The sequence below is a fragment of the Mustela putorius genome, unplaced genomic scaffold (assembly GCF_011764305.1).
Source record: "Mustela putorius furo isolate JIRA1106 unplaced genomic scaffold, ASM1176430v1.1 tig00000129_pilon_pilon_pilon, whole genome shotgun sequence".
NCBI classification, from domain to species: Eukaryota; Metazoa; Chordata; class Mammalia; order Carnivora; family Mustelidae; genus Mustela; species Mustela putorius.
Window position 1 is genome coordinate 23949028 of NW_025421290.1, and position 22357 is coordinate 23971384.

At 38.3% G+C, this 22357-nt stretch overlaps 1 protein-coding gene across 4 annotated transcripts in view; it reads left to right on the forward strand.

The window, feature by feature from the left end:
• CATSPERB (cation channel sperm associated auxiliary subunit beta) overlaps positions 1-22357 on the forward strand; it is a 120945-nt gene that overhangs the window by 87168 nt on the left and 11420 nt on the right. For all 4 annotated transcript variants that reach the window (XR_001179922.2, XM_013057593.2, XM_045071191.1 and 1 more), the window contains 4 exons: positions 10711-11046; positions 16564-16703; positions 18827-19024; positions 19783-19893. Coding sequence is in view for 3 of the 4 variants with exons in the window: in XM_013057593.2 (XP_012913047.1) it covers positions 10711-11046; positions 16564-16703; positions 18827-19024; positions 19783-19893 (785 nt within the window). In the remaining variant the exon portion in view is untranslated. The remainder of the gene's footprint in view (positions 1-10710; positions 11047-16563; positions 16704-18826; positions 19025-19782; positions 19894-22357) is intronic.

A 22357-nucleotide genomic window follows, 5' to 3' on the forward strand; every position in this document is an offset into this window, starting at 1 on the left:
GCATATTTTTGGACCACAACACTTTGAAACTAGATCTCAACCACAAGAGGAAAGTTGGAAAGAATTCAAATACATGGAGGCTAAAGAGCACCTTACCAAAGAATGAATGGGTCAACCAGGAAATTAAAGAAGAATTTCTAAAAAGTCATGGAAACAAATTAAAATGAAAATATAACTGTTCAAGAGGCTCCTGGGTGGCTCAGTGGGTTAAGCCTCTGCCCTCAGCTCAGGGTCCTGGAATCAAGCCCTGCACTGGGCTCTCTGCTCAGCAGGGAGCCTGCTTCCCTTCCTCTCTCTCTCTGCCTGCCTCTCTGCCTACTTGTGGTCTCTGTCTTCAAATAAATAAAATCTTTAAAATATATATAGATATATAGATCTATATATCGATATATCTATAGATCAATATATAGATATATCTATATATATCTGTTCAAAATCTCTGGGACACAACAAAGGCCATCCTAAGAAGAAAGTATATAGCAATACAAGCCTTTCTCAAGAAAAAAGAAAGGTCTCAAATAGACAACCTAACCCAACACTTAAAGCAGTTGGAGAAAGAACAGGCAAAGAAAGCCTAAATCAGCAGGAGAAGAGAAATACAAAGATCAGAGCAGAAATTGATGAAATAGAAACCAAAAGAACAGTAGAACAGATTAATGAAAGTAGGAGCTGGTCCTTTGAAAGAATTAATAAGATTAATAAACCCCTGGCCAGACTTATCAAAAAGAAAAGAGAAAGGACCCAAATTAATATAATTAGTGACTGAGCCATCCAGGCACCCAGGATCCAAAATAATAAAATCATGGATGAAGAGGTGAGATCACAACCAAAAGCAAAGAAATATAATTATAAGAACATATTATGAGCAACTATGTGTCAGCAAATTAGACAATCTGGAAGAACTGGATGCATTCCTAGAGATATATGAACTACCAAAACTGAACCAGGAAGAAATAGAAAACCTGAACAGACCAGTAACCAGCAAGCAAATTTAAACAGTAATAAAATTTCCCAACAAACAAGAGCCTGGGGCCAGATGGCTTCCCAGGGGAATTCTACCAAACATTTAAAGAAGAATTAATTCCTATTCTCCTGAAACTGTTCCAAAAAATAGAAATGGAAGGAAAACTTCCAAACTCATTCTGTGAGGCCAGCATTACCTTGATCCCAAAACCAGACAAAGACCCCATCAAAAAAGAATTACAAACCAGTATCCCTGATGAACATGGAGTCTCACCAAAATATATTCTTACCAAAATACTAGTCAATAGGATCCAATAGTACATAAAAAGGATTATTCAGCAGGACCAAGTGGGATTTATTCCTGGGATGCAAGGTTGGTTCAACATCTGCAAATCAATCAATGTGATACAATACATTAAAAAAAATAACAAGAACCATATGATATTCTCAATAGATGCAGAAAAAGCATTTGACAAAGAACAGCACCCTTTCTTAATCAAAACTCTTCACATTTTAGGGAGAAGAGGGTACATACCTCAATATCATCAAAGCCATCTATGAAAACTCCACAGTGAATATCATTTTCAATGGGGAAAAACTGAGAGCTTTTGCCCTAAAGTCAGGAACACAGCAAGAATGTCCGCTATCACCACTGCTATTCAACATAGTACTAGAAGTCTTAGCTTCAGCAATCAGACAACAAAAATAAATGGCATCCAAATCAGCAAAGAAGAAGTCAAACTCTCAGTCTTTGCAGATGAAATGATTCTTTATCATATCAAGCCAAAAGTCTTCACCCCAAAACTTCTAGAACTCATACATGAATTCAGTGAAGTGTCGGGATATAAAATCAATGCACAAAAATCAGTTGCATTTCTATACACCAACAACAAGACAGAAGAAAGAGAAATTAAGAAGTTGATCACATTTACAATTGGACCCAAAACCATAAGATACCTAGGAATAAATCTAACCAAAGAGGCAAAGAATCTGTACTCAGAAAACTATAGAATACTCATGAAAGAAATTGAAGAAGCAAAAAGAAATGGAAAAACCTTCCATGCTCATGGATCAGAAGAAATATTATGAAACTTTCTATGCTACCTAGAGCAATCCACACATTTAATGCAATCCCTATCAAAATACCATCAACTTTTTTCAAAGAAATGGAACAATCCTAAAATTTGTATGAAACCAGAAAAGAGCCAAATAGCCAGAAGAATGTTGAAAAAGAAAACCAAAGCTAGTGGCATCACAATTCCATAATCAAACTTTATTGGAAAGCTATAATCATCAAGACAGTGGGGTACTGGAACATAAACATATGCATAGATCAATGGAATGGAATAGAGAACCCAGAAGTAGACCCTCAATTCTACGGTCAACTAATCAACAAAGCAAGAAAGAATGTCCAATGGAAAAAGACAGTTACTTCAACAAATGATGTTGGGAAAATTGGACAGCAACACCCAGAAGACTGAAACTAGACCATTTCCTTACACCACATACAAAAATATACTCCAAATGGGTGAAAGACCTCAGTGTGACATAGGAATCCATCAAAATCCTTGAGGAGGGAGGAGTCAAGATGGCGGAAAAGTAACAGGCTGACACTACTTCAGCTAGCAGGAGATCAGCTAGATAGCTTATCTAAAGATTGCAAACACCTGCAAATCCATCGGCAGATTGAAGAGAAGAAGAACAGCAATTCGGGAAACAGAAAAACAACCACTTTCTGAAAGGTAGGACCGGCGGAGAAGTGAATCCAAAGCGACGGGAAGATAGACCCCGTGTGGAGGGGCCAGCTCCCAGCAAACGGCGGAGCAACGGAGCACAAAATCAGGACTTTTAAAAGTCTGTTCCGCTGAGGGACATCGCTCCAGAGGCTAAACCGGGGAAAAGTCCACGCAGGGTCACAGAAGGATTGGGGGTGTCTGAGTGTCGCAAGCTTGCGGGTATTGGAATGGGAAAGCTAGCTACAGAGACAGAGCCAACAGTAAGCTCACAGCTCGGGGTTACCTTGAACCCGTCCCAGGCTCGGTGAGATCGGAGCGCTGCTGGAGGTCAGGCAGACGGGAGTAACTGGCTGCTGTTCTCTGAGGGCACACTGAGTAGTGGGGCCCCGGGCTCTTGGCTCCTCCCGGCCGGAGACCAGGAGGCCGCCATTTGTATTCCCGTCCTCCGGAACTCTACAGAAAGCGCTCAGGGAACAAAAGCTCCTGAAAACAAACCCGAGTGGATTACTCAGCCCTGCCCCTGGTAAGGGCAGTGCAATTCCGCCTGGGGCAAAGACACTTGAGAATCACTACACCAGGCCCCTCTCCCAAAGATCAACAAGAAATCCAGCCAAGACCAAGTTCTACCTACCTACCAAGGAGTGCAGCTTCAATACCAAGGAGAGCAGCAGAATTCCAGAGGAGGAGAAAGCAAAGCACGGAACTCATGGCTTTCTCCCTGTGATTTTTTCAGTCTTGCAGTTAATTTAATTTTTTTCTTTTTCATTTTTTTCCTCTTCTTCTGCTAAAATTTTTTTTAACTTTTACCCTTTTCTTTTTTAACGTTTTTTAGCTAGTTTATCTAATATATATATTTTTTCTTTTTTATATTTTTCTTTATTCATTTTCTTTTTTTAAATTCTTTTCTTTTTTTTTTTTTCTTTCTTTCTTTTTGAACCTCTTTTTATCCTCTTTCTCCCCCCTCACGATTTGGAATCTCTTCTGATTTGGTTAAACATATTTTCCTGGGGTTGTTGCCACCCTTTTAGTATTTTACTTGCTCTTTCTTATACTCTTAGCTGGACAAAATGACAAGGTGGAAAAATTCACCACAAAAAAAAAAAAGAACAAGAGGCAGTACCGAAGGCTAGGGACCTAATCAATACAGACATTGGTAATATGTCAGATCTAGAGTTCAGAATGACAATTCTCAAGGTTCTAGCCGGGCTCGAAAAAGGCATGGAAGATATTAGAGAAACCTTCTCGGGAGATATAAAACCCTTTCTGGAGAAATAAAAGAACTAAAATCTAACCAAGTTGAAATCAAAAAAGCTATAAATGAGGTGCAATCAAAAATGGAGGCTCTCACTGCTAGGAAAAATGAGGCAGAAGAAAGAATTAGTGATATAGAAGACCAAATGACAGAGAGTAAAGAAGCTGAGCAAAAGAGGGACAAACAGCTACTGGACCATGAAGGGAGAATTCGAGAGATAAGTGACACAATAAGACGAAACAACATTAGAATAATTGGGATTCCAGAAGAAGAAGAAAGAGAGAGGGGAGCAGAAGGTATACTGGAGAGAATTATTGGGGAGAATTTCCCCAATATGGCAAAGGGAACGAGCATCAAAATTCAGGAGGTTCAGAGAATGCCCCTCAAGATCAATAAGAATAGGCCCACACCCCATCCCTAATAGTAAAATTTACAAGTCTTAGTGACAAAGAGAAAATCCTGAAAGCAGCCCAGGAAAAGAAGTCTGTAACATACAATGGTAAAAATATTAGATTGGCAGCTGACTTATCCACAGAGACCTGGCAGGCCAGAAAGAGCTGGCATGATATTTTCAGAGCACTAAACGAGAAAAACATGCAGCCAAGAATACTATATCCAGCTAGGCTATCATTGAGAATAGAAGGAGAGATTAAAAGCTTCCAGGACAAACAAAAACTGAAAGAATTTGCAAACACCAAACCAGCTCTACAGGAAATATTGAAAGGGGTCCTCTAAGCAAAGAGAGAGCCTACAAGTGGTAGATCAGTAAGGAACAGAGGCAATATACAGTAACAGTCACCTTACAGGCAATACAATAGCACTAAATTCATATCTCTCAATAGTTACCCTGAATGTTAATGGGCTAAATGCCCCCAATCAAAAGACACAGGATATCAGAATGGATAAAAAAACAAAACCCATTTTAAGCCCGAAGACACCTCCAGATTTAAAGTGAGGGGGTGGAAAAGAATTTACCATGCTAATGGACATCAGAAGAAAGCAGGAGTGGCAATCCTTATATCAGATCAATTAGATTTTAAGCCAAAGACTATAATAAGAGATGAGGAAGGACACTATATCATACTCAAAGGGTCTGTCCAACAAGAAGATCTAACAATTTTAAATATCTATGCCCCCAACGTGGGAGCAGCCAACTATATAAACCAATTAATAACAAAATCAAAGAAACACATCAACAACAATACAATAATAGTAGGGGACTTTAACACTCCCCTCACTGAAATGGACAGATCATCCAAGCAAAAGATCAGCAAGGAAATAAAGGCCTTAAACGACACACTGGACCAGAGGGACATCACAGATATATTCAGAACATTCCATCCCAAAGCAACAGAATACACATTCTTCTCTAGTGCACATGGAACATTCTCCAGAATAGATCACATCCTCGGTCCTAAATCAGGACTCAACCGGTATCAAAAGATTGGGATCATTCCCTGCATATTTTCAGACCACAATGCTCTGAAGTTAGAACTCAACCACAAGAGGAAGTTTGGAAAGAACCCAAATACATGGAGACTAAACAGCATCCTTCTAAAGAATGAATGGGTCAACCGGGAAATTAAAGAAGAATTGAAAAAAATCATGGAAACAAATGATAATGAAAATACAACGGTTCAAAATCTGTGGGACACAACAAAGGCAGTCCTGAGAGGAAAATATATAGCGGTACAAGCCTTTCTCAAGAAACAAGAAAGATCTCAGGTACACAACCTAACCTTACACCTAAAGGAGCTGGAGAAAGAACAAGAAAGAAACCATAAGCCCAGCAGGAGAAGAGAAATCATAAAGATCGGAGCAGAAATCAATGAAATAGAAACAAAAAAAAAAAAAAACAATAGAGCAAATCAACGAAACTAGGAGCTGGTTCTTTGAAAGAATTAATAAAATTGATAAACCCCTGGCCAGACTTATCAAAAAGAAAAGAGAAAGGACCCAAATAAATAAAATCATGAATGAAAGAGGAGAGATCACAACTACGCCAACAAATTTGACAATCTGGAAGAAATGGATGCATTCCTAGAAACATATAAACTACCACAACTGAACCAGGAAGAAATAGAAAGCCTGCACAGACCCATAACCAGTAAGGAGATTGAAACAGTCATTAAAAATCTCCAAACAAACAAAAGCCCAGGGCCAGATGGCTTCCCAGGGGAATTCTACCAAACATTTAAAGAACTAATTCCCATTCTCCTGAAACTGTTCCAAAAAATAGAAATGGAAGGAAAACTTCCAAACTCATTTTATGAGGCCAGCATCACCTTGATCCCAAAACCAGACAAGGATCCCATCAAAAAAGAGAGCTATAGACCAATATCCTTGATGAACACAGATGCAAAAATTCTCACCAAAATACGAGCCAATAGGATTCAACAGGACATTAAAAAGATTATTCACCACGACCAAGTGGGATTTATTCCAGGGCTACAAGGTTGGTTCAACATTTGCAAATCAATGTGATACAGTACATTAATAAAAGAAAGAACAAGAACCATATGATACTCACAATAGATGCTGAAAAAGCATTTGACAAAGTACAGCATCCCTTCCTGATCAAACTTTTCAAAGTGTAGGGATAGAGGGCACATACCTCAATATCATCAAAGCCATCTATGAAAAACCCACCGCAAATATCATTCTCAATGGAGAAAAACTGAAAGCTTTTCCGCTAAGGTCAGGAACATGACAGGGATGTCCATTATCACCACTGTTATTCAACATAGTACTAGAAGTCCTAGCCTCAGCAATCAGACAACAAAAGGAAATTAAAGGCATCCAAATTGGCAAAGAAGAAGTCAAATTATCACTCTTTGCAGATGATATGACACTATATGTGGAAAACCCAAAAGACTCTACTCCAAAACTGCTAGAACTTGTACAGGAATTCAGTAAAGTGTCAGGATATAAAATCAATGCACAGAAATCAGTTGCATTACTCTACACCAACAACAAGACAGAAGAAAGAGAAATTAATGAGTCCATCCCATTTACAATTGCACCCCAAACCATAAGACACCTAGGAATAAACCTAACCAAAGAGGCACAGAATCTATACTCAGAAAACTATAAAGTACTCATGAAAGAAACTGAGGAAGACACAAAGAAATGGAAAAATGTTCCATGCTCCTGGATTGGAAGAATAAATATTGTGAAAATGTCTATGCTACCTAAAGCAATCTACACATTTAATGCAATTCCTATCAAAGTACCATCCATCTTTTTCAAAGAAATGGAACAAATAATTCTAAAATTTATATGGAACCAGAAAAGACCTCGAATAGCCAAAGGAATATTGAAAAAGAAAGCCAATGTTGGTGGCATCACAATTCCAGACTTCAAGCTCTATTACAAAGCTGTCATCATCAAGACAGCATGGTACTGGCACAAAAACAGACACATAGATCAATGGAACAGAATAGAGAGCCAGAAATAGACCCTCAACTCTATGGTCAACTAATCTTTGACAAAGCAGGAAAGAATGTCCAATGGAAAAAAGACAGCCTCTTCAATAAACGGTGTTGGGAAAATTGGACAGCCACATGCAGAAAAATGAAATTGGACCATTTCCTTACACTACACACAAAAATAGACTCAAAATGGATGCAGGACCTCAATGTGTGAAAGGAATCCATCAAAATCCTTGAGGAGAACACAGGCAGCGACCTCTTCGACCTCAGCTGCAGCAACATCTTCCTAGGAACATCACCAAAGACAAGGGAAGCAAGGGCAAAAATGAACTATTGGGATTTCATCAAGATCAAAAGCTTTTGCACAGCAAAGGAAACAGTTAACAAATCAAAAGACAACTGACAGAATGGGAGAAGATATTTGCAAACGACATATCAGATAAAGGACTAGTGTCCAAAATCTATAAAGAACTTAGCAAACTCAACACCCAAGGAACAAATAATCCAATCAAGAAATGGGCAGAGGACATGAACAGACATTTCTGCAAAGAAGACATCCAGATGGCCAACAGACACATGAAAAAGTGCTCCATATCACTCAACATCAGGGAAATATAAATCAAAACCACAATGAGATATCACCTCACACCAGTCAGAATGGCTAAAATCAACAAGTCAGGAAATGACAGATGCTGGCGAGGATGCAGAGAAAGGGGAACCCTCCTACACTGTTGGTGGGAATGCAAGCTGGTGCAACCACTCTGGAAAACAGCATGGAGGTTCCTCAAAACGTTGAAAATAGAACGGCCCTATGACCCAGCAATTGCACTACTGGGTATTTACCCTAAAGATACAAAAGTTGTGATCCAAAGGGGCACGTGCACCCGAATGTTTATAGCAGCAATGTCCACAATAGCCAAACTATGGAAAGAACCTAGATGTCCATCAACAGATGAATGGATCAAGAAGATGTGGTATATATACACAATGGAATACTATGCAGCCATCAAAAGAAATGAAATCTTGCCATTTGCGACAACATGGATGGAACTAGAGCATATCATGCTTAGCGAAATAAGTCAAGCAGAGAAAGACAACTATCATATGATCTCCCTGATATGAGGAAGTGGTGAGGCAACATGGGGTCTTAAGTGGGTAGGAAAAGAATCAATGAAACAAGATGGGATTGGGAGGGAGACAAACCATAAGTGACTCTTAATCTCACAAAACAAACTGAGGGTTGCTGGGGGGAGAGGGGTTGCGAGAAGGTGGGTGGGGTTATGGACATTGGGGAGGGTATGTGCTTTGGTGAGTGCTGTGAAGTGTGTATACCTGGAGATTCACAGACCTGTACCCCTGGGGAAAAATATATATGTTTATAAAAAATAAAAAATTAAAAAAAAAATCCTTGAGGACAACACAGGCAGCAACTTCTTCGACCTCAGCTGTAGCAACTTCTTTCTAGACATATCGCCAAAGGCAAGGGAAGCAAGGACAAAAATGAACTTTTGGGACTTCATCAAAATAAAAAGTTTTGCACAGCAAAGGCAACCAACAGAATGGGAAAGATATTTGCAAATTACATATCAGATAAAGGGCTAGTATCCAAAATCTATAAAGAACATATCCAACACAACAACCAAAGAATAAATAATTCAGTCAAGAAATGAACAGAAGACATGGACAGACATTTCTGCAAAGAAGACATCCAAATGGCCAACAGACACATGAGAAAGTGAGCCACATCACTCAGCACCAAGGAAATACAATTCAAAACCACAGTGAGATACCACCCCACACTAGTCAGAATGGCTAAATTAACAAGTTGGGAAGCAATAGGTGTTGGTAAGGATGCAGAGACAGGGGAACCCTCCTGCACTGTTGGGGGGAAAACAAGCTGGTGCAGTCACTCTGGAAAACAGTATGGAGGGTCCTCAAAAAGTTAAAAATAGAGCTACCCTACAATCCAGCAATTGCACTATTGGGTACTCACCCCAAAGATACAAATGTAGTGATCTGAAGGGGCAGGTGCACCCCAATGCTTATAGCAGCAATGTCCACAATAGTCAAACTATGGAAAGAGCCCAGAGGTCCATCAACAGATGAATGGATAAAGAAAATGTGGTATATTTATATCTATCTATTTATCTGTATCTATATCTATCTATATATCTCTGTGTGTGTATGTATATAGGAATATTACACAACCATCAAAAAAACCCCAAAACCTTGCCATTTGCAATGACATGGATGAAACTAGAGGATATTATGCTAAGCATAATAAGCCAATCAGAGAAAGACAATTATCATATGATCTCACTGACATGAGAAATTTGAGAAATAAGAGAGAGGATCATAGGGGAAGTGAGGGGAAAAATGAAAAAAGGTGAAACCAGAGAGGAAGAAAAACCATAAGAGATTTTTAATCTCAGAAAACAAACTGAGGGTTGCTGCAGGGGAGGGGGGTGAGGTATGAGGTAACTAGGTGATGGACACTGGGGAGGGTATGTGCTTTGGTAAACACTGTGAATTGTGTAAGACTGATAAATCACAGACCGGTACCACTACAAAAATTAATACATTGTATGTTAATAAAAAAATAATAAAGTGGGAGAAATTAGAGCATGCATACACAACAAAGGGAACAATGAGGGTCTCTTCTGACTACTTCTGTTGATTTTTTCAGAATGAGGAGAACATTGGTGTGCTGGTATCTTTCCTGAGGTATCAAAGACATTTGAATGTGGCGACCTCCCCTTCCTTGAAACAGCCTTCTTATGGATCCTCTCACATCATCTTATGTGGGGATGTTCCTCACAGTCCTGCCCTAAAGTCTAGTTCTTTTAAATATTCATGCCCTTCCTAAACAATCAATTATTCATCTACTCAACAAATATTTGTTGAGCACCTTCTATATAATAGGCAGACCTTTAGGTCCTGGGGAAACACTGGCTACATTATCCTTCTCTTATGTTATCCTTCTCTTAGAATCACAATAAAGATTCTAAGTTATTAAGGTTCTTGGTAGTTCTAAAGTAAAGAAATCAGCTTTCTTATACTTACTTAGCCCTACGAAGGTATCTTTTTTTTTTCCCCCTGCAGGGGATTTTAGGGAACTAGTTTAATAATAAAGGTTTAAGAATATGTTTGTGTTTGACATATTTGTGATATACTTTCTACAAAATAATTTGAATTCTAACCTCAAATCTGGCGTTCCCTGGTTAAGACCACAGTTTAAAAACTCAAAAATGTTTTCATCAGTTTTGTCCACCAGGATGCTTGAATAACATTGGCTATTTTATTTTGCAATAAATTATTCCTTTTTTAGCTCCAGGTACTAATGCCTCATTTCAAGACCTGGACGTAGAGAAGACTGTGGTGATTCCTGGTCATAGCAGCTTCCTGATCACAAGCATTTTAGATGATAAGAATGCTTTAGCTATTGCTACCATGCCTGACAGAATACTCAACAATATGATCATCCCAAAAGACTCCTGGTTCTTACACAACTTGGGGCACAGAAATGGACGAATGTGGTCTATATATGCAAAACCGTGTAATTATTGGTTTCAACAGGATCATTCCCTATTCCTCAATGTCCTGAAATACATTGATCTGGGGAAATCTTACACTTTCAAAGTTAAGGTTATACCTAATACAGAAGGTAAGTTTATTTTTACTGGGAAACATCAAAAGGAGATGTTGTTTTTCTTGAGTGTAAAATATACTCTTTGATATTGTCATTATCTTTGGCTTACATGGTAGCTGACATTCTGTTAATAATGGTATTAGCTTCTAATTATTGAACACTTACTATGTTCTTAGGCTCTGTACTAAATTATTTTTATGTATTTTTTCACTTAATACTTACAACAACTCAAAAAGCCTAGATTTTAATTCTCATTTATAAACGAGGAAAATGATGTTATGTTAGCAGCCCAAGTTTACACAGGATTTTAGTTTAGATTTTTGCTGTCCGCTGAAAAGAAACCTGTTTAGTTACTTTGGTATTGTTGCAGTTATTTCAAGTATTTATTTTGAGCCCCCCAAAATGGATTTTAAATAGTATTCTATTTTTCCCATTTTCCATGGCATTTATTTATTACAAAAATGAAATTAAACTTCCTAAAGATGAAGGAGAAATGGCATATAGGAAAATAAAACAATAATTTTGGCAAATAACTGAGCTAGAAAGAGGAAAGGAAGATGAAGGGAAGGGGGCGGGAAAGAGAAGAAAATTCTGTCACCAAAGTGAAGAGGGAACTCAAAGCCAAAGAAATTAGCTACTTTGTGGCTCCCTGAAAGATGTGAGACTTAGATATGGGCCATGTTGGCAGAGGGATGGATTTTAATACCCAACTGTTGGCAGAATATAATTTGTGGTAGGAGGCTGGAACCAAAACCAGTAAGTAAAGCTGGGAGCTTAAATTATGAAAAGGGGATTATGAAAACTTTATCTTCCAACCCAAAGAGGGTGCTCAGGGAACTACCATCTCCATGAGACCCAAAGTGGGAAAAAAGGATCTCCTGTAAAAACCGCAAACTCCAGGACTGTGTAACGCCTAGAGGCAACACACTAATTGTAGAAATCCCAAGCTGAGAAGTAATTTTAATGCCTGGGCCCCAGCTTAAGCAAGCATAAAACTTTTTGTAGGAATATTTCCATAGTCCAGGGAACATAGACTTCCATGGAAAATAGATCTCCATCAAACATGAATTGAGGAAAACATTTTAAAACCATGTAACCAAATGACCTAACGGAAGAAAAGAGAACTTGGTTTTTATTTTCATTTTATTTATTTACTTACTTACTTACTTACTTATAAAGTAGACTCCACACCCAGCATGGAACCCAAAGTAGGACTTGAACTCATGACCCTGAAATCAAGATCTGAGATCAAGAGATAGCTGCTTACCTGACTGAGCCATCCAGGCACCCCAAGAACTTGATCTTTAATCTCCAAGGACTTAAGATAATAGAAAAATCCGAAAGACACTATATGTAAAACTCTCGGAGAGATAAAAGAAGATATATGAATCATAATGAAAGAACAAAACACAATTTTTTAAAAGGCTCATTTGAAAAACAAAACCAAACGCATTTATACAAATGAAAATTACCCCCCCCCAAAAAAATGGGAGGACATCTTTTTGTGTTTCAATCAATACTGTGGCACTTAAATATTGTTAAAAAAAAAAAAAAACAACCTTCCTCTTGAAACACTTAAAATCTTTTCTCATTGATTATATGACTAATTGTCCATATTTCCTTCAAGTAATTCTAGAGTTTTAATTTAATTTAACTTTCCATCTAAGTCTTTAATTTACATTGATTTCACTTTGATATATTATAGGATATATTACAGGTGATTAGTGAGTTGTTCCAACCACAGTTCTTGAATAGTGTGACCTTTCTTAACTGGCTTCAGAATACAGTAAACAATTTACCTATCATCTTGACCATTCTGGATTTTTAAAACTCTGTTCCTATTTTATCTCTTCATATTCCAGTGCAAGGCCCACAGTGTTCTAAATATTTCAGCTTTAAAACATATCAAATCCACTGTTGAATGGTACAGTTTTACTCATTCAGTTTGATGGAAGCAAATAGTAATCAGAAGTGAAGAAAAGCCTAGTGCATGCTACTCAAAATGTGGGTGGCTAGACCAATCACATCAGCAGCACCTAGCTGCTTGTTAGAAATGCAGAATCTTTTGTAATTCCATACAAATCTTAGGGGTGTTTTTCTATTTTTGTGAAAAACCCTATTGGAATTTTGATATGGATTGCATTGAGTCTGTAGGTATGGACATTTTAAGAATATTCTTGTAATTTATGAACATGGGCTGTCTTTCCATTTATTTGTGTCTTCTTCAGTTTCTTTCACTGTTATCTCATAGTTTTCAGTGTACAGGTCTTTTACCTCATTGGTTAAATTTATTCCTATGTATTTTATTCTTTTTAGTGCTATTGTAAATGAGATTGTTTTCTTAATTTCTCTTTTGGATAGGCTGTTGTTAGTATTTAGAAACACAACTGATTTGTGTTCTGGATTCTGGGGCATTACTTATCTCTATGTAAAGTCCTGTTACCTACAAACAGAGGCAATTTTACTTCTTCCTTTCTTTCTTTTTTTTTTAATTTGACACAGATAGAGAGAGTTCACAAGTAGTTAGAGAGGCAGGTAGAGAGAGAGGGAAGCAGACTCCCTGCTGAGCAGAGAGCCTGATGCGGTTCTCGATCCCAGGACCCTGGGATCATGACCCGAGCTGAAGGCAGAGGCTTTAACCCAATGAGCCATCCAGGTGTCTGTATATTACATTATCTTAATCAAAACATTATGATGCTGGCATAAAAGGCAGACACATAGCCCAATGGACCAAAATAAAATAGGCAGCCCAGAAGTAAGTTAATTAATCTTTAACAAGGGAGCCAAGAACATGCAGTGGAAAAAAATAGTCACTTCAATTAATGGTATTGGGAAAACTGGTTAATCACACCCAAGAGAATAAAACTGAACCCTTATCTTACTAATTAATGAAATTAATTAATGAAACAAATTAATTACTTAAATGGATTAAAGGCTTAAATGTAAGATCTAAAACCTTAAAACTCCTAGAAGAAAACATAGGGGAGAAGATCATTGACTTTGATCTTGACACTGACTTTTCTGGATATGACACAAAAATCAAAGGCAACAAAAACAGAAGTAAATAAGTGGGACTACATCAAACTAAAAAGCTCTGCACAACAAAGGAAACCATCAGCAAAATGAAAAGACAGCCTATGGAGTGGGAGAAAACATTTGTAAACCTTATTCTGGTAAGCAGTTAATATCTGAAATGGATAAGAAACGCATACAACTCAATAGCAAAAAAACAAACCCCACAAATAATGCAATTAAAAAATGGGCAAAGAACCTGAGTAGATGTCTTTCAGAGAAGACATATGAAGGGTGCCTGGGTGGCTCAGTGGGTTAAAGACTCTGCCTTCGGTTCAGGTCATGATCCCAAGATCCTGGGATCAAGCCCCACATCGGGCTCTTTGCTCAGCAGGGAGCCTGCTTCCTCCTTGCTTTCTCTGCCTGCATCTCTGCCTACTTGTGAACTCTGTCTGTCAAATAAATAAATAAAATATTTTAAAAAAAAAAAAGACCTGTGAATGGCCAACAGATACAGGGAAAAGTGTTCAACATCACAAATTATTAGGAAAACGCAAATCAAAACCACAGTGAGATATCACCTTAAACCAGTTAGAATGGCAAGTGTCAGAAAGACAAGAGATGAGAAGCATTGGTGAGGATATGGACAAAAAGGGAACCCTCATGCACCGTTGGTGGAAATGGAAACTGGAGCAGCCACCATGGAAAGAATGGCAGTTCCTCAGAAAATTTGAAGTAGAAGTACCCAATGTTCCAGCAATCCCACGTCTGGGTATATATCTGAAGGAGACAAAGTCAGGACCTCAAAGAGATATCTGCACTCTGATGTTCATTGCAGGTTATAATAGCCAAGGTACAGAAACAACCTAAGTGTTGGTTGATGGATGAATGGATAAAGAAAATGTGTGTGTGTGTGTGTGTGTGTGAGAGAGAGAGAGAGAGAGGACATGGATTATTATTAAGCCATAAAAAAGAAGAAAATCCTGCCATTTGCAGCAACATGGATGAATCTGGAGGATATGGAAAGTCAAATGAGCCACAAAGAGATCAATAAGTACGGTATCATCTCACTCAGGTGTGGAATCGAATTTTTAAAAAGTCTAACTCACAGAACTAGAGGATAGAATAAATGCTAGTTACCAGGGGTTAGGCAGTAGAAAGAATGGACAGATGTTGGTCAGTGGAATACAAGCTTCTTGTTGTAAAATGAGTAAGTTCTGGGAATGTAACATAGGCCATGGGGCCCATCGTTAATAATACTGAATCAGAGACACCTGAGTGGCTCAGTTGGTTAAGCTTCTGACTCTCGATTTTGACTCAGGTCATGATCTCAGGGTCCTGAGAAGGAGGGTCGTGAGATTGAGACCCTCTTTGGGCTCTGTGCTGGGTGTGGAGGTTGCTTAAGATTCTCTCACTCTCTTTTTCCCTCTCTCCCCATGTTCTCTCAAAATAGTAATAGTAATAATAATATAATAATACTGTATTGTATACTTGAAATTTGCTCATAGAGTAGATCTTATATGTTCTCACTGCACACACAAAGTAACTGTGAGTTTGTGAATGTTAATTAAATTATGATCATTTCACAGTGTGTGTATATATAGACATATATATATGAAATCATCACGTTATACTCTCTCTTCATTCATATATGTATATATATATACATATATATGTATATATATAAACTATATCTATATGTATATATATATATATATAGTTTTCTTCATCAGTCATACCTCAGTACAGCTGAGGTGGAGGGTGGGTAACCTCGGCCCCCTCCGCAGGTCCTGGTAGATCAGAATCTGCATTTTAATAGAAATACCCAGCAACAGTTTTGGAAGCACTAGCCAACTCACTCTGGTTTAAAGGAAACTGCTGTCCATGAGTCTCCAGGCAAATCATTTCCTACCTCTCAGTCCTGGTTTGCTGATTAGTAAAGATGGCAGATAGACTACACAGTCTGTCAAATATCTTATTCTAGTAAATTTCTCAGTATGGAGAGATAGCAGGCAGGTGGCCTGCAGATAGAAACTGGCCTGCTGATAGGTCTCCTTTTGTCTTGGCCACAGTGGGCTGATAGCTCTTGAAACTGAGCAGGCATCTTTCAGTTTGTTTCTTTTTTAGTTATTTTTATTGTGTTAGTCACCATACAGTTTCTTCACTGAGCCATGCAGCTCAGTGTGATCGGTACCGTCCAAGTGACCTTTCCATGCATTTGAGACCTTGGCTGAAGAATGAGAAATGGAGGTGAGCAATATTTCTGGGAGAAAATATTTGTAAAGTTAAATTTTTCTAAGAACCATCAAGCTTAACTTTCTATGAATTCCTAATTATAGCTGTAGCCATTATGAAACCTTTATAATAGATTCTGTACATGTTCTAGAATCCTGATTAGCTGGTCATTATGAAATTGTTTAAAATTTCCATGATTTTTTTTCTTTTTTAGTTCCCAGACTTTTTTTTTAGTATAACTGGCATACAATGATTTAATTTTAACCTTTAGCTTTGTGTCCATAGGTGTTCGAACACTCAACGTACCACCACTGAACGTCATTGTTGGAAATGCAAATCTGCTGGAAGTTAAAAGTGAAGGCTCTTTTGATGATAGTGAGAGTTACATAATGAAAATTTCTGCAGCTAGCAAAGCTTTGCGTCAAGTAAGATTTTCTTTCATCACAAAAATGTCTATTAATTATGGAAAACTTAGCATATAAGCTAAGAGAAAGAAGAGGAAATTGCACATAATCCTACCTCTCAAGAATGATTAAGCACTTCTAACATTTGGGGAATTACAAAAAAGGCTGTATAGCATTACAGGGAACACCTGTTAAGTTAAGCTTCTGCCTTCAGCTCCTGTCATGATCCCGGGATCCTGGGATCCAGCCTGGTGGCTCCCTGCTCAGCAGGGAGCCTGATTCTCCCTCTGCCTGCCACCCCCCCTGCTTGTACTCTCATGCTCTCACTCTCTGTGTCTCTCTGAAAATAAATAAAATCTTAGCATTATGGAACAGAGGCTCAATGACCGAGGTTTGGACAAGACTGCCTGGTATAGATCTTAATTCTGGAGCTGTCTGTGAACTTGGGAAGGCTGCTTTACTATGGCTAAGTTTCCTTATCTACAAAATGAAGATGAGAACGATAATACCTTCTTTACAGGGTAGTGTATGAGAATTCACCGTGATCATTCAAGTAAGACATCTAAATGTCTGGCGCATGGAAAATCTCAATCACTATGAACTAACAGTACTTCCTTTTTTCCCTAAAACTGGGAAAGCATTGTAAATGCCCATAAAACATTTACCCCTTTCACTTAACTATATGATTTAATCCTTTTGATTCACTGAGTATTTTTTATACATATCCCCAAATTGTCTTTCTCATGAAGACTTTCAGTGATAGACCAAAGTGGAATTTCCATACTTAATACTCAAATGAGTCAAGACTTTGCTACTCTTTTTTTTTTTTCAAAGATTTTATTTATTTATTTGTCAGAGAGAGAGACAGGAAGCACAGGCAGACAGAGTGGCAGGCAGAGTCAGAGGGAGAAGCAGGCTCCCCGCGGAGCAAGGAGCCCGATGTGGGACTCGATCCCAGGACGCTGGGACCATGACCTGAGCCGAAGGCAGCTGCTTAACCAACTGAGCCACCCAGGTGCCCCAAGACTTTGCTACTCTTGTTTTATCCTCCTCCTCCTCCCACCTTTTGGCTTTTGTTTTGAGTTATTTTAGAGTGAAAGCAAACATCATGTCATTTCACTCTTAATGGGATTCAGTTTATATCTCTAAAAAACATGTGCATTATCTCTCATGTAACCATTATCATGCCACTGTTGTTCCTAAAATGTTGTTGGTTTTTTTTTTGTTTCTGTTTTTGTTTTTGTTTTTGTTTTTTTTTGGTATCCAACAAAACCTAGTCCATAATCAAATTTACCCAATTTTCTCAAAAATATTTTTATAGTTGTTTGCTTTGAATTAGGAGCCAAACAAGACTCACATGGTATGTGATTATTTTTTCTCAAGTGTCTTAGGTACCGTTTTCTTCACTTGCCATTGAATTGTAGAAATAAGATCAGCTGTGTTATAGAATGTCCAACATTTGAGATTCTGATGTTTGCTTCCTTGTCTCTTACTTAATTTGTGCCTCTCCTACCTCCAACCACATTTCCTTTAATAGTAGAATCCTGCATAGATGATGGTTCAATGTGTTTTGGTAAAACATTAGAAAAACATATATATCATTTTTAATGACTACAGAGTATGGGGATAGAGGTACCAGAGTCTACAACATCATCACAGTTATTAGTATTTCTACATTTAAAATTTTTTTATTTATTTGTTTTGAGAGAGACACCAAGAGAGCATGAGTGAGGGGAGGGGCAGAGGGAGACAGAGAGGGACAAGCAGACTCCCCACTGAGTGCAGATCCTGATGTGGGGGTTAATCCCCTTTCTCTGCGCTGTTTCTTATATTCCACATATGAGTGAAACTACGAGATAATTGCCTTTCTCAGACTGACTTCTTTCACTCAGTATAATACCCTCCAGTTCCTTTCTGATGGCTGAATACTATTCCATTGTATGTATATGCCATGTCTTCTTTATCCATTCACCTGTTGATGGACATCTAAGTTCTTTCCATCATTTGACTATTGTGGACATGGCCGCTATAAACACTGGAGGGCAGGTGCCCCTTCAGATCACTACACCCATAGCCAGCAAGGAAATTGAAGCAGTGATTTAACAGCTCCTTTGAATAACCTTCATTTCTTTGGATGTCCTCAGGGTTCAACGTCATTGGCGTTAGTTGTCTGGGGGGCATCCATTGAGTGTTTAGTCACCACAGTCGTGCCAGTGATGAAAAACAGCTGTAGTTATCTCAAATCTATGCATCACATCCCTAGTAAACTTATCCCACTGGAAGACTGGATTAGTGGTGTTCATAAAGACAGTCAAGGTTTCAACATGATCAAAACTTTGCCGGTAAGAAACCTAAGTGGATTGTTTTAAGGGTACCTGTGATATGTTACTTTTGTGTGATTGGCTGGCCATCCCGTCTTAGCATTTCTTTCCTGACATGCACAAAACATTCCAGCTATTGGTCAATCTTCCTGTCATCTTGAGGATGTGACAATTATTTCTAAAAGGCCAACACATCCTGAAATAATGACTTTTTCTGGTAACTCAGTCTCACCATTTTAAAAATTATTTTATGCTGTATTATGGGGATGTAATCTTGGGGCTTTTGTGCTATATACACAGTTATCTGCCATTATGTTGACTTGTCCTGGTTCCATCTTACTGGTTCCATTTTGGTGTAGTTGCCATTTTAATCTCTGCCTTGTCAGAGTCTGTGACACTTTATAAAAAACATGTATTATTATTCTTTGCTGATGAACCCAACTGACCAAACTTGAAGATTTATTTACTAAATATATCACTAAGACTTTTTATGAGGTGTTGAAACTCTCTTGCACTTCCTTTTGGTCGCTATTTTACATACTAAAAAAATTTTCACTTATTTACAAGTTCCAAACAATTATATTGCCATGGGCTAAGGTTGTTGAAAGCCCCGAAAAATAAGGTATAGGGAATACAGGAAGAATAGAAATTTACTCCACTGCCTGGAACTAAAAATGAAATATTTGCTTTGAATGCTTTTTCTGAAAATCAAGATTTTTAAGTTAAAGACTTAGTAAATAATTAAGAATTACTTGTTTTCTTTGCTTACTCACTTACAGATAAACTACAGGCCCCCATCGAACATGGGAATTGCCATACCACTCACAGACAATTTTTACCATGCAGATCCCAGCAAACCGATACCAAGAAATCTATTTCCTACGTCAAAGGTAAATACTTTTTGAATGTACAGACTGTACTTATTTGAATTCAAGAAATCATTCTGTGAAATGACAGATGGACCTAGCTGCAGGGATTCAATGAGAAGGTTCATTCAAAACAATGTTCCATCTACCCTGATGTGTCAGCATTTATTACTACTTGTACTACCCTGTTCCTCCTTCTCCTCTTTTAGCCCCCCTGCTCTTATTTTTTTTAAGATTTTATTTATTTATTTATTTAAGAGAGACACAAAGAGAGCATGATTGGGGAAGGGGCAGGAGGAGAGGGAAAGGGAGAAGCAGACTCTCACAGAGCAGGGACCCTGATGTGGAGCTCAATCTCAGGACCCTGAGATCATGACCTGACCCAAAGTCAGAGGCCTAACCAACTAAACCAGCCAGGTGCCCCATTAGCTGTCTGCTATTTCTGGATGTGGTTTTGGAGCTAAGAACTCAATAAACAGAATGCTTCTCCTGACCTCTCCCTGGTTTCTCTTTGGATTTCAAAGGGGATTAGTGGGGTAAGAGTATCTTTTCTCAGATGAAGGGAGCCCCCAGACCCATCTCACATGTCTAGCCCAGTGAAACAAATGGTGTCCTAAAGGAAAGAAGACTATTTGATCCAACAGGGCACATTTAAGCTCCTACCAAGGTTCTGCCTAGAAAACAACCAAACCCAGCAGCCCTCTGTCTCTCTGGAATGTGGAGTGAACAAGATAGAAAGAATAGAAACCATGAGGTTGAGAGGAAGAGTACGTGATGGGGTAGTTTCTTGAGGAAACCTCACAGATACCTGTGGAATCTCTCTCCAGAAGAACACAGCTGCCTGCCTGTAGACATACACAAACAGACATTCACACCCCTTCCATGTGCATATGCATTGTGTATCTGCACACATACATATGCAAAGACATAAAATGCTTGTTTCTTTTGCTCTAAACTCTTGTCATTCCATGTAGTTCAGAACAAAAGCCAAATTCTCATGGTGGTCTATCAGGTCCTTCATGACTTGGCCTTGGCATTCCATCTGACCTGATTTCCCCCGAGGTTAATTGCTCTAGCCACACTGGCCTCCATGCAGTTCTTCAAATATGCCAGACGTATTTCAAGCTCAGGGCCTCTGCAGCCAAAGGTATTCATCTGGCATGCTCCTCTGCCAGATAGCTCATGGCACATTCTGTCACTGTCTTCAGGTCTTAGCTTAAATGTCACAATCATTGTGAGGCCTGCCTTGACCACGCTAATTAAAATTGGAAGCTGCACACCCAGTGGTACCCACTCCCTGTCCCCCTTCTCTCCTTTATTTTTCTTCAGTGCACTTATTACAATTTTCCAGATTTTACTCATTTGCTTTATTTATTGTGTTTCATGAAAAAGGTAAATTATATTAAGTCAAGGTGGTGGTTGTTTTGAAATCTATTTTACTCTCTACTGTATCTTTCATACCTAGCACAGTGCCAGCCACAAGAGTGTGGCAAATACAGAAATTGGACAGTGAAAGCTGCAAAACATAGCTGAAGAAGTTAAAGGGGAACTAAGTGTGAGAAAGATCCCATGTTCATGACTGGAAGACTTAATATTCTTACAGGGGCCATACTCCCCAAACTGACTTACAGATGAAATGCATTCCCTATTGAAATTCCAAATGTCTTTTTTGCATGAATGCAAAAGCTGATTTTAAAATTCATAAGGAATTTCAAGAGACTCTGAACAGCCAAAACCATCTTGAAAAAAGAAAACAAAGTGTGGGAGAACCCCCACTTCCCATTTTCAAAATTTACTATAAAGCCATGGTAATCAAACCAGTGTGATAATGGCACAGTGTGATAAAGGATAGAAATACATATCCATGGAATAGAATTGAGAATCCAGAAATAAACCCATACATCTGTGGTCAACTGAGTTTTGACACTTGAGCCAAGACCACTCGAAGGAGAGAGAGTAGGTTTTTCAACAAATGGTGCCACGACAACTGAATGAATACCTACATTGAATAGGATGAATTTGATCACCTATCTTACACCAGATGCAAAAATTAACCTAAGATGGATTGAAAACCTAAATGTAAGGGCTAAAACACAAAACTCTTTTATGGTTGTATAAGTGTATACCTTTGTCTCTTTGGTAAGGTGATGATTTGTTAACTATGGCCCTAAATTGCAAGCAACAACAGAGAAATAAATAAATTTTAACTCCATCAAAATTAAAAACTTTCATGTGTGGGTAAAAGGACACTGTCGAGAAAGTTAAAAGATACTCACTGAATGGGAAACAATATTTGCAGTTCATTTATCTGTTAAGGATCTGGTATCCAGATTCTCTCAAGATCTCTTACAATTCCACAACCAGGAGACAAACCACCCAGTCAGACATAGATGAAGTCTCTGAGTAGGGAGTCCTCCAAAAAAGATACACAGATGGCCAAGAAACCCATGAACAATGTTTGATTAGTTAGTCCTTATGTAAATGTAAA